The sequence below is a fragment of the Neopsephotus bourkii genome, unplaced genomic scaffold (assembly GCF_033783945.1).
Source record: "Neopsephotus bourkii isolate Nb327-2 ecotype Australia unplaced genomic scaffold, CSIRO-AGI_Nbou_v1 NB_1765, whole genome shotgun sequence".
Taxonomy (NCBI): domain Eukaryota; kingdom Metazoa; phylum Chordata; class Aves; order Psittaciformes; family Psittacidae; genus Neopsephotus; species Neopsephotus bourkii.
The window spans coordinates 12,438,292-12,451,798 of NW_026902239.1; the positions used below are offsets into that span (position 1 = coordinate 12,438,292).

The 13,507-nt window shown below is 43.7% G+C and overlaps 1 protein-coding gene across 3 annotated transcripts in view; it reads left to right on the forward strand.

Moving 5' to 3' along the window:
* The first annotated feature begins 2,593 nt into the window (after positions 1-2,593).
* Positions 2,594-13,507, forward strand: part of MCM9 (minichromosome maintenance 9 homologous recombination repair factor) — a 50,424-nt gene continuing 39,510 nt past the window's right edge. For all 3 annotated transcript variants that reach the window (XM_061378340.1, XM_061378341.1, XM_061378342.1), the window contains exons 1-4: positions 2,594-2,918; positions 7,013-7,329; positions 9,501-9,582; positions 10,511-10,711. In XM_061378340.1, the coding sequence (XP_061234324.1) occupies positions 2,606-2,918; positions 7,013-7,329; positions 9,501-9,582; positions 10,511-10,711 (913 nt within the window). In that variant the 5' untranslated portion in view covers positions 2,594-2,605. The remainder of the gene's footprint in view (positions 2,919-7,012; positions 7,330-9,500; positions 9,583-10,510; positions 10,712-13,507) is intronic.

The window sequence follows — 13,507 nt, forward strand, 5'->3', positions numbered from 1 at the left end:
CTTGCAGTCCTAAAACTAATTTACTTTGCAGTGCATTTTGGTCATATAAACACACATCCATGCCTTTACATATGCCACAGTAATTGGAAGTACCTGTGGGATCCCATAACAAAACCAGGCAGCCAAACTGAACCAGAACTTTTCAGTGACAGACCACCAAACTCCATTCCTCTCAATGTACCAGCCACCCTGACCACAGCATTAGCAGGCAGTTCTCATACTCTCCTAGGACTCTGCCAAGTATATAAACTGGGGGAGTCACCCAGAAAGCCCAGATCACTGCTCGGGTCAGGCTGGGTGTCTGTCAGAGGATGTTGGTGAGCAATTGCACTGTGCACCACTGTTGTTTGTGGGGCTGTTTTCTTGTTTATACATTTTCTTTAATTTCCCTTTTTATTATTATTAGTAGTAGCAGCACAGGTAATATTATACCTTACTGTAATTATTAAACTGTATCATTAAACTGTTCTTATCTCAGCCATGGGGTTTACTATTTTTCTGATTCTCCTCCCCATCCCAGCGTGTGAGGGAGTGAGTGTTTGTGAGTGGCTCCCGTGGTATTTAGTTGTCAACAGGCATTAAACCATGACAGAGGGCATTTGGTTATTCCCTGTGATACCACAACATTCAAATGGATATATGAAAAACTTATTCAAATATATTATCAGAGGTACTGAGAAAATATGTGTGGTAATCCAGAAGACAGTTTACTTACATTGAACTCAGTGGGGGCAAAATTCACACTTACTGGAAGAGCACACACATGCTACAAAGCAACCAAAGCAAAAAGCAACAGGCATACCTCTGGAGCCACTGGAATCCAGCTCCACTCCATATGCCTGGAACTCAATTTTGAAACAATTATTTAAAAGATAAAATATTTCACATAGTTAAAGCACATCACTGGGTTGTAATACATGCTCAGAGAAGACATGCAGATATGAAACTATTCAAAACAACACCACTGTAAATTCCAGACAAAAGTGAAAGCTTCCAGCAAACCCAATTTTCTGGCTACATTAGAAATAAAAATCCTCAAACTCCCCAAGACTTTACTATGATGTACCCTCATGGAGAAGACGGAATTGACTGCTTTGTTAGGGAGCTCGCTTTAAAGAGGCCAAATTTAGATCTAATGGGATGTGTAAATTGAGGAGGGGTTGGTTGCAGGAAGCATCAACAAATAGGAGCTTCGGGTACCTTGGGGTTACCCAGCTGCACAGCAGCCGTTTTTCGCAACACCTGCAATCCTGCCGTGTTGCACACGGGAGCAGGGTCCCTTTGTAACGGGGGAAGGAGACAGGTATTTCGGCAATAAACACCGTGCAGTACCATTGAAAAGAGAACCTTCTGTTCGCGAGCAGCAGAGCACCCGAGACATCCCCGCACGGAGCACCCTACTGCACCCACAGGGCGCCGCGCTACTCGGCGGATAGCCAAGCCTGCCGCCCTCCACCTACTGCCGGGCGTCCGGCCCTCCGCGGTAGCCCGGCGTAAGGGACCGTAAAGGCACCTGACGGAAGCGCCACTGCTACCACACCGTGCCCGTGCCCGGCCCCGCAGGCAGGCGGCTCCGCTCCCGCTCCTTCCTCCACTGCCCCGCTCGGGGACCGCCGGGCCCGGGAGTGAAGCGGCGCGTAGGGGGCGGGGACCGAGCCTCTTCTGCTGGGTGAGGAAGCTGCAGCGGGAGCCCGGCTGGAGGAGCAGCAGCGGCCCGTGCTGCAGGTACCGAGAGAGAGCAGCACGGCCGCGGAGCGCTGCCCACGTGGGCCTGAGGGAGATAGGGCCGCCGATGCAGGCGCTTGAACCGCAGCCGCATCCCGCGCTGCCCGGAGGCGGGCCGGGACACGCCTCGGGCAGCGCTCCTTAGGCAGGCAGGCAGGCGGGCAGGCGGGCAGGCGGGCAGGCGGGCAGGCGGGCGGGCGGGCGGGCGGGAGGGAGAGGCATCTCACGGCCGGCTCGGCCCCACCTCCCTCGCAGCGCGGGACCTTGCCGTTCAAACCTTGCCTTGCTGGTGGCGGCCTGGGCGGGAGCGGGAGGCCTGGCTGAGCGCTGCAGAGCCCCGCGCCTGCTACCGCTTAGGGACGGGTGGGGTAAGCTGCTTCTGGGTCCCCGGATCCGCCCCCGTGCAAGGGGGTGGCCGGGCGGTTTCACTTTCTGGCCTGAGGGCAGGGGAGACCCCACCCTGCGCGCCGCGGCGGGCGACCCTGGGGAGCGCGTCACCGTCGCACGGACTGACGGACTGACGGACTGACTGACGGGGTCAGTCGGCGGGGCGGTGGGTGTGACTGACAGGCGGCGGGCGGAGCTGATTGGCTGGCTGGGACAGACCGGGGCGGAGCGGTTGATTGGCGGGAGCTGCCTGAGAGCGGCGGCGGCGGAGTGTGGCGGCGCGCGCCTGGCGGCCGCTGCGGTCCCGCCGCGCACCCGCCAGCAGGTCGTGAGCGGGCGGCAACGAGGGGCCAAGGTGGGCGCTCGCGGCAGCCCCGCCCCGCCCCGCCGCGCCTCGCTCTGGGCTTTTCCCGCAGTGGGACAAACGCAAGTTTCCCGTTCGGCCGTGACCTCACCGGGAAAACCGGTGCTCACCGTGTCTGGCAAGCGCACCATGGTGCTGAGCGCGGATCAGGTGAACCTCATCGGTCAGGTGTTCGAGTCCTACGTGATGGAGCACCACAGGGACGACATCCTGGGCATCCTAAGGGAGGCCGACGATGAGGCGCACTACCCTGTGGTTGTCGATGCCTTGACGCTCTTTGAGACCAACATGGAGATCGGGGAGTATTTCAACGCCTTCCCCAGCGAGGTACTCACGGTTTTCGACAGCGCGCTGCGCCGGGCGGCCCTGGCAGCGCTGCAGGATGCTGCTGCGGGCTCTCCGCAGCTCAGCCTGAAGCAGAACCTCCACGCCAGGGTGTCCGGTGAGTGGCCGTGACTGCCGAATGTCCATACTCCATAATAAAGTATGGGGATATCATGGGAAGGAGCAAGTTTCATTCAAGGCTTTCAGCAGCCTGGTCTAGTGGAAGGTGTTCCTGCGCATGGCAAGGGGTCAAGAACTAGCTAATCTTAAGGTTCCAACCAAAACCATTCTGTGAGTCTATGATTCTAATGCTTGTGGTTTGGTAGGGAATGCATGGTGTTTATTAAACAGAAAAGAACACATGCAAACACACAAAGTTGTGCAGACCAACCTGGGAAAAGTCTGTGGCCGTCCCCAGTGGCATGTGTGCAATGGTTGGCATTGGATCAGTACTCATACTAAAGCCTATCCATGGCATAAGGACTCCGCAAATCAGTGGCTGGTCTCACATGATTTCTCTTCTAGCCAGAAGGTCTAAAGGAAAAATAGTGAAATACGTGTTCATGGATCTTCCTGCAGGTTGACTTCTTTACCGTGTCACTTGGTTCATAGACCTTCCTGGCGCCAGCCATCTCCCAGAAGGAGCAAAGTCTGAATTCTGAGTTGTCTTGTAACAATTCCACTGAAATTGTCAAATTTTATGCTTAACTAATTCTTCTAAAATTACTTGTTATAAAATTGGAATGAACTGTTGAAACAATCGATCTTTGTTAGAGGATTTTGTCCTTTTTATTCACTACAAGTTGATATGCTGTTATTCTTTATTATTAGGAAACCTTTAGTAGCTTTGAAGTATAGTAAGTGTGGGGTGCAGGTTCTGGGGTTAAAATACCTGTTTTGCTTGTTGTGGGGTGGCACAGTGATGGCACTGGTGACCTTACCAGTCACTTCTGGGTATAGCTATTCGAAGCAATAGTCTGCAAAGCTAGGAGCTGGCAACTTGTGTTTCCTTCCTCTGCCCTGAGTTGGAGTGGTTAATGATCATTCAGTCTCTTGACAGCTTGAACTTGGATGAATCACACTTGTTAAATAGGCCTGTGTTTCATCCAAGTTTATTAAAAATATTGTCATAAAAACACATCAGAAATTGCCTGCATCTGTTATAGTGCTACCTTCTCCAGGGTTTTAGGGAGACTTGCTACCAATTAATGTGTTAAGGAGCTTGTACAAAACTGCTGAATATGTGGTGTACAAGGGTGGCTTCTTTGTTGTACTAGAAGTTGAAATGTTGGGCATCAACCTGTACCTACAAAAGTAGCAGTGAATTAAAACTTTCCCCCTAGTGTTCTAGGATGCGTTTTCATCATTCAGGGCTTCAGCATGAAAACAGGGTTATTTCTATTCAGAGTATGGTTAGTTCATAAGCTACCAGGAAGTATTAAAAGGGAGTACAAGAAGGGGAAGACAATCACTGCATGAGTAGTGGTGGCTTTAAGACATTCTTGCTCCTGTTATCAACCTGCTACTGGAGCTGACGGTTCCTCCCAGAGTGATGCTTTGTCTTAATATTCCCTAATCTACCTCAGGCAAAATTAGCCATGTTTGGTCAAATATTTTAGGAACTGATAAAAGCAAGTTGGACTAGTGAGTGATGAAAGAAGTTAATCAGCAGACTCACACATTACTCCACCACTAAACCAGAGGGAAACTGATAAAGAACAGAGGGTGGTTATCCTTGTGTAGTCCCGCTGGATCAAAGTGACATCTGTCCCTGTAGTTTGGTTTGCTCTGTACCACTGGAAGGCCAGCTGCTGAAGAAAAAAAAGCAGTAAGATGATCTATAGGCTTTTTTTTTCTGCCGAGATTTTCCCATGCTACTGTTATCTTTTAAGTGTCTGTTGGGTTCTGATTACCTTCAAGAGTCTCATCTTGGGGTGCCACTGAATGTCCAACATGAATGAGGAGAAGGGGATGCACTTTTCTCAGCGGGAGGAGCAGGCAACTACCTGGAGTGGGGCTGAGGGTGTCTGCATGTCAGGTTTTGACTGAAGGGAGGAAAAGTGTTTTTTCATGTGCTAGGTATCAGAGTGGATCCTGAGCATGCTCATGCCAACACGGACAGGGCACCTGGGAGTTCAAGGAAGGATCTGGGGAGTCTGAATATGCAGTGATTAATAATGGATGATTTCCCCAGGTTTGCTGAAGAAAGTAAAAGATGAAGTTCTTTGCCTGAATTAGCATTGTAGAAATTTGACTGTATAATTTCTCCTTTTGCTACAAATCTGTTGAAGGATTTTTCCTTACTCACCATTATCCTGAGCACCGCTGTGTCTGTTACTGATGGCCAAACTGCTTCTAATAGTTATTTGTTATTATTAATACAGTAAAGCTAATGCAAAGAGGCACATACTCAGTTAAAGAACTTGTGTAACAGTCAAATATGACTGGAATGAAGGCTCTTTGTTTTCCACACAGACTCTGGTCTCTTCAGTAGTGATGATGTAACCTATGTCCTGACAACAGTGCTGCAGCTCTCTCTAGTGTGAGATATGTTGTGTTTTGCAAAGGTTGTTGAGCTACACCAATACTGAGCTAGGAAAAAAGATACCAAAAATGGTTGGAAAAATAATGGATTTTGTCCTCCTTTTTTTTTTTTTTTTTAATGCAAACCTGTGAGAGAAAAAGAATTTTCAGCAGGTTTGATAAAATATGTAACCAGCTTTGTCACGATCAACCAGAAAAATCTGTTTGCAGTTCTATATAATACCTCATTTCTTTTCCAGAATATTTAATTCCTTTCTATTTTTCTGTTTCCTTTTTTTACTTTATTCTTTTACCTTTTAAAATTAGCTGAATATTTTAAAATATTTTCTTTAAACAAAAGCAGAAGGTCAAACACTTGGCTTAAAAGAATTGAAACAAAATGTTTCAGCATGCCTGAAATCATATAGAAATAGAATCACAGAACAGTTAGGGTTGGAAAGGACCTTAAGATCATCTAGTTCCAACCCCCCCTGCCGTGGGCAGGGACACCTCACATTAAACCATGTCACCCAAGGCTCTGTCCAGCCAGGCCTTGGGCACTGCCAGGGATGGAGCATTCACAACTTCCCTGCACAGCCTGTGCCCATGCCTCACCACCCTTATAAAACATTCAGGTTTGAGAACACTGAAATAATTACATGTTGTCCTTTTTTTAGCAGCCAAGGCTACTGAGAAGATTTGACTTAAATGCACAAATAGTTTTGGTCCCATTAGAAACATTATTTTGGAAGTAAAGCTGAGAAATTATTTTAAGAGCAGACAGTATCTTTTTAAGTTGATAATCTTTAGTGTCTTATAGCTCATATACTAACTTAGGAAGAGGCAATATTTTGATGCTATCCTCAGGTGTGCATATCAGAGATCATTTATTCATAAACACTTTGTAGGCTATTGAGGTGGATGAACTTTCCTGAGGATTTCAGTCGCTGTGGTGGCCACACAGGTGAATGCTGGAGTGGGATGGGTACACTATAGAGCTGACTGCTGGGGTGGAATTAAAGGAGAGCAAGTGGAAAGTGTTCTGTCACTGTTCATTTGATCATAAAGTGAATTTGCTTTCGTTGCATTCATAACCTCTTTATATTCTTTTTATGCCATCTTCCTTGTGCTTGAGGTTTACTGGTATGCAGGGTCCCTTCCAACCCAAACCATTCTATGATTTAAGGTCAGATGCTCACAGACTAGAAATTTTAAATTTGCCTAGACCTGAGAATTCACATAAAATCAAGAGTTACACTTGTTTACCTGCGGGAATAACACTGAACCACAATTAAGTACCATAACTGAAATGCTGCAATTCAGATAAACCAGTTGCAGAATAAATGGTATTTTTCTAAATATCATTTAAATTAATTAATAGACCTGAGAACATCAGATCTCTTTCCATGACTAGAAACTGTTTGTGACTATTCAGCCCTTGGCAAGGGTAGGAGAGTAAAATAGCAACATTTTCTGTTAGTGCTCAGTGCCTGATGATTTTCACTAACTGAGGCCAGTGAATCAGATTTATTTTACAACAGATGAATTGTTGAATCACAGTTATGAAACAGCAATAACAATGTCTACTGTTAATATGCCTGGCATTTTTTCTAGTCTTTCTGTTTAACTGCATTATAACTCCATGTTTTATAAGCTTAGCCTTATGGTGCACTTGTTTTTATTTAACAGGTTTGCCTGTTTGCCCAGAGCTGACTCGAGAGCACATTCCTAAAGCCAGGGATGTGGGTCACTTTTTGTCTGTTACTGGGACTGTCATACGTACCAGTTTGGTGAAAGTTTTGGAGTTTGAACGGAGTTATATCTGCAATAAGTGCAAGCATGTGTTTGCTGTCAAGGCTGACTTTGAGCAGTACTACACATTCTGTCGTCCATCATCCTGTCTGAATGAAGAAGGCTGCAACTCAACCAAGTTCACTTGTCTCTCTGGAACAACCTCTTCTCCTGCTTGCTGCAGAGACTATCAAGAAATCAAAATTCAGGAACAGGTAAAAGAAAAAAAAGAGGGGGGGGGGAAGAGGAGGATATTAAGGTATAGGTGTGCCAAGTACAAAGAGAATTAACTCAGGAAGGCATTTGAGGTGTTAGTTTCCTGCTGGAATAAGGTAACTCATTATATTAGTGATACTGTTGGTGCTTATGTCAGAATTAAATTTATCCCATTTCCACTGGAAAGTTTGACATGCAAAGAGAAGTTGAAAAATTTTACAGGTTCTGTTGCTGTTTAAAACAAATGCCTGAGAAAAATGAGAGAGGCCAGACAGCCTGCTGGTCAGAGATGTCCAGTCAGAGTTAAAAATGTAGGCACATGTTAACTAGACTTGCATTATTAGGTAACTCCATTCAATACTGTATGAAACACCCAGGGTCAGTGCTTAGATGAAATTTCCTTGTCACATCCTTACAACACCAAGTGTGCATTGTTTCTCTAAGTGTTTATAGTATATGATGCTGATGTTCAACACTGCTTTTAAGGACTAAAGCTAGCCCAGTGGTAGCCAAGGCCAGCTGTGGTGCAGTATGGTCAATACAGTATGTTAGAGATTGGAAGGGACCTCAAAAGATCATCTAGTCCAATCCCCCTGCAGGAGAAGGAACACCTAGATAAGGTTACACAGGAACGTAGATACATGGTATCTGCAAATGTCTCTTCCCTTCAGCCAGTACTGAGTTCAACAATTATTGAATATGTGAACCTTACAGAATTTCCATTCATTTTTCTGAAGGTAGCCCTGAGTGAAAGTACAGCTAAGCTGGAGGAGTAAGAAACAACTGGGCCTCTTTTTACAGTGAGATAAAACTGGCACATGAAAATCTACACTGTATGAATATTGAGAATAAGCAAGGTATATTGCAGGCAATGTTTCTGGTTTTAATGTGCTCAGTATCTCTTTCATAAACCTTTTCTAAGATATTTTCAGTTGTTTCAGGGGTTTAGTTTTATAGATTAAGAGGATAGTGGTGCCAATCTACATGCAATGTATGTATGAGAACAGAAATGTATGAAATTCAAAATGAAGCTCTTAAAAGTTCAGAATAAGAAAAAATATAAGGGAATAAAACTCTTTCTAGTAAAAAGCCCCATGTTACATGTTCATATAATGATTTTTTCTGACATACGGTTTCTAGACATTTTCTTTTTTGGCTTTCTGTGTGACGCACAGATCTCTATGACGGGAAGGATTTTCAGCAGCGTGGGCTTATTAAGCATAGTTAAGTTAACCAGGATTGAATTTCACTTGTGTCTCCTATTGAGCTCAGCAAGTACCTGTGTATATGCCACCAGTACTGACAGTGATGTGAACTATTTGTGGCCATTTAGATAATATACAAGGGGGAAATTAACCTTCCTAGGCACCAGGGAGTGAATAAATCTAGAATTCTAGCATGTACAACCATGTGCTGCGGCATGAAAAGGTACTTCTTATTGTTGTAATTGTGCAGTGGATACTCTAAAAACTATTGCAGCCTTTAAGTGTAAATGGAAAGATTGCTAGCTGGAAATAGACAGTGACAAGACACTATAGATTTTGCTCTGGAGAAAAGAAAGAGAATTACAGGTCTTACTGGCACATTTGTCAATATACGTTTTTCTGGTTGTGTGTGGTTTTTCCTTTTCTGTTGTTGATTTAATCCATGACACCCAGGTGTAAACTTACATCTCAGCCTGTCCAATTATGGTTAAGCACCAGAAAAATACATAGAATAATCTTTCAGTATATACTTCAGTGAAAGGTTATCTAACCCATGGACGTGCTTCAGCACCCAAAGTAAACTTTGCATATTGAACAGGTACCTAAAACTATCTCAAATTATTAAAAAAGAACCCCAAAACCCAAACCCCCACCTCTTTCAAATGAGTTTGTTTAGTGAGCTTTCTTCAGCAAGATACTGAAAACACACAGCACCTCCCAGGTTTAAGCACCTTCAGTTAATTTAATGCCCAATCCTGTTTTCATTAACATAAGCGTTAAGCTTCCCTCAGTAAATTCATGGCAGCAGTGGCATGTACACTGTGCATACTGTGTAAGTTTTGTGAGAAAAAAGGAGTCCTGACCTCAGTTCCAGGAAAGGAATGTAGGTCCTGAAGCCAGAGCAGCTATAAATGGCTTTTGAAAGGTGCTGTTCTTAAAAAAGTGCTTTTCCTTTGGTCTCCTAGGTTCAAAGACTGTCTGTTGGAAGCATCCCTCGTTGCATGGTGGTTGTTCTAGAAGATGACCTAGTGGACAGTTGCAAGTCTGGTGAGGATACAGCATATACCTCATACATTTGTACCACACACATTTTTATTTTTACGTTTGAGGTGAATCTTTGCCAAGTAGGCTGTCAGTGCTGAGGCTTCTTGAGTGAGCTACGTTCATTTCTCACATTGCTGTTTCAGCTTGGATGTTAGCATGGCAGTTGAATAGTACTACAGAAAGTGTCATACATCCCCATGTTACATCTTAACTGTTTGACAGACCAGTTTCAGTAAGTAATGTGTTGTGCCACACAGAAAATAGGTTAAGTCTTGTCAGTGTGGAAACACCAAACCTCTTGAGGAGATTGGTCCACATTGTCACACAGCATGTGGTGTGTCTCTGTAGGTTGGAGAGCTAGGTAACCTGACCTCCTATCCAAGGAGTGCTGCAGGTGGAGAAAGCTACTTGGCATTCAAAAAGGAAGCTAATTGTGAGGAGGGTGTATGAAGAAGTGACAAAACCCTCTCATATAGGCACATCCTCACAAGAAATTAATTTCTGGTTGTGCTTTCTCAGAAGAACACTGTGGCCAGAATGTTAATGAGTGATTCTGGAATTCATTACTGAAGTTACCAGAAGTCAAATAAGTTTTGATTAAAATTTTTTATAATAAATCTAATTGAAATAAGAGCTTCTACAGCTGACCATGAATTCATCTTTTCTAAATGAGGAAACAAGCAGAGCTATACCTTGAAGTATTCACCTCCCTTAAACAGAAGTAAAACCACATAGCAACTTCCTACCGTAGACACAAGCAAGCTGCTTAATGTTTTAGACTTGCAGTAACTGCAGGTTTGCTTTTTCTTGATCTTTTTAACCTTATTAACTGTAACAAGAGGATCTCAATTGCATTGTTGTGCATTACAGCTCATACATCTATATACCTCAAGTCAGGTGTTATTTTACTAATTTCTGTTGTTACTTCCAGGAGATGACATTACAGTGTATGGAGTGGTAATGCAGAGGTGGAAACCTTTCCACGAGGGTGCACGCTGTGACTTGGAGCTTGTTTTGAAAGCCAACTATGTTAAAGTAAACAATGAGCAGCTGGCAGGGGTCGTAATAGATGAAGAAGTCCGCAAGGAATTTAAAGACTTCTGGGAAAGGCATAGGAATGATCCCTTAGCAGGTTAGTAGGTGAAAGACTTTAAGTAGGACACATGATCAGATAGAGATTAAATCAGGAGTGAAAATACAGAAACTAAACTCATTTTTGCCCCATTATTGTATCCCACGACTCATTCATCCAGTAATACATTTTCCCCAATATGGGAATATGAAATTGTTACTGGAAAAAAAAGTACCAAACATACTGCATTGATCTTCCATCTTTTGAGACTTCTAGTCAGGTGTTTTCTGAAACATTTATTAACAAGAAATGAGAAATAATATATTGATCAGGAAAAAAAGAAAAGTGTTTTTTAATCAAGAAAGAAGCAGCATGCCTTTTAAAAGAAATAGTGTGGACTGGATCTGCTTTTACTCAGCATAGCTGTTGACTCGGGGGCGAGAGATCTGACTCACTGTCTCTGCATCCCAAATTAAGTGGTGAATCTTCACCAGAAAGCTTAGTACATCTCACCTTTAACCTAACTCTTGGATGCCTAAACCTTTGACTTAGGTGCTGCAGAGCCTTCTATCAAATATGGAGAGAGTCTTCCAATTCACAATGGCTTCCGGAACATCCAGAGTGTTTAGTGTGCCGGCTCCTAAACTTACCATGGTCTGCAGTTAAACACGTAGGAGTTAGTATGAGTTGTGCCTGGAACTCTGTCCCTCTCCATAATCTGAGTGCTTCCTCCTGAACAGCGTGGAAGTTCAATGGATCCTTGGATTTCTGCCACTAACCTGTCTCAGGCTAACACTGTCTTTTAAAACCCTGAGAAGGGCTCAGTCTTCCTTCCTAAAAGACAAACAGGAGGAAAAGTAGGTGAGAATGTTCCCCATGTCAGCTTAAAAATTAGTGCACTCACACAAGAAATTGGAGATCTTGTCAACGACAAAGATGCTTTCCTGGAAATGCAGTTTAATTTCCTGGAAAGCAATTTAATTGCTAGCTTCCTGCTGTTTGGAACAAGAACATTTCTTCTTCCTGCTTTTGGAATGAGAACGTTTTTTTATCACCATGGATAGAACTGTTCAGAAAGTAGTTCAGGATCCTCTTTGAAGGTCCTATTTAATCTTCAATTCTCAGGACAATTTTTGGAAGCCTGCAGGGAGCAATGTGGGTTTAGGCAATATTACCTGTTCAGAATGAATAAATTAATATGAGGTGGCTACCAGAAAATTGAGGTGGAAATTGGAAAGACCCTGGCTGCCCAAGATGTCTGTTTCAAGCTGTTTGTCTGAATTAATGTTGAAACTGAGGGTGAGATCAAATTTGACTAAGGAGTAAAGGTATAGGCCATTTCACAACACAATGTGTATACCTTTACTGCTTTTCAAGAGATAATGGTAGCTACTACTGCATTTTGTGTCAATCAGTTCATGATGCTGTGTATTCAATGTCCTGAAAAAGACTTCTATGGCAGGCCTCTGAGAGAATTTATGCGACTATTTTTCCTGCATACTATCTAGGAAGAAGCAGATAAGCTGCTCAGTAGTCACAAGGCAAATGAATCTGAAGTAAAACAGGCAACTGGGGAGTTAAATCTCAGGTTACACTGTGGCTGACTGAAGTTTTTTAAATCTCATTTTTGGACAAAGATGTTAATTCCTTCAGAATATCTCCACAATAAATACATATGCCTCAAGTCATCTTTTAGGTGCCTACATATTTTGCCAGTATCACAGTATGCTAGAGACTGGAAGGGACCTCAAAAGATCTAGTCCAATCCCCCTGCCGGAGCAGGAACACCTAGATAAGGTTACACAGGAACGTGTCCAGGCGGGTGTTGAATGTCTCCAGAGAAGGAGATTCCACAACCTCCCTGGGCAGCCTGTTCCAGTGTTCCGTCACCCTCACTGAGAAGAAGTTTCTTCTCAAGTTTAAGTGGAACCTCTTGTGCTCCAGTTTGTACCCATTACCCCTTGTCCTATCATTGTTTGCCACTGAGAAGAGCCTGGCTCCATCCTCATGACACTCCCCCTTTATATATTTATATACACTAATAAGGTCACCCCTCAATCTCCTCTTCTCCAAATTATAGAGACCCAGCTCCCTCAGTCTTCCCTCATAAGGGAGATGCTCCACTCCCTTAATCATCAATCAGTACCATGTACTTGCATCTAAATTTAAAACATGAAGTTAACAACTCAAAAGTGGTCACTCTGTTTATTCCCTAGCAATGGGAGTTATGTATAGCATTGAATCTGTGATTCCTTACTGTGATGTTAGTGTCAAAATCTCAAAGGACAGAACTAATTCTGTCACAGACCTTCCAAGTCAACATCATTATGGTAGAAGACTGAAATACTGTGTTGCTGGGAAGAGACACAGAAGGGTGGGAAAAAAAGACATTTGACACAGAAGAGACAAAGGAGGAAATTCAAGACAGTGATGAGAAAATGAGCTATGCTATGGGTGTGCAGATTTAGGGCAAAGCTCTTCAAGTGTTAGAAGGTTTCTTAGTTTTCTTGAATGCACCAAACACTGGTATTAAATGAGATATTTTGAAGTCTGGAAGATTTTATGTTTTATTCTTTGTAGACCCTACACTTGATCTGTGAAACAAAAGACTTTGCATGATGGCATTTTGTTAGTGCCTTTCCTCATGATATTTAGACCATAGATTCCTTAAACTGTGATAGGATTGGCTTTGCTGCTTGTGACTGTGGAAGACTTAACTCTGATATAATGAAGGAAGTTTGGATCAAAAAACTGCTTTGGGTGCAGTTTCCAAAAAAAACCCCAAAACCTCAGAATCTCCTCCCTGCCCTGTTGCTCTTGTTGAGGAAGCAGGAAGCAGACCCAAATTATTTCTGA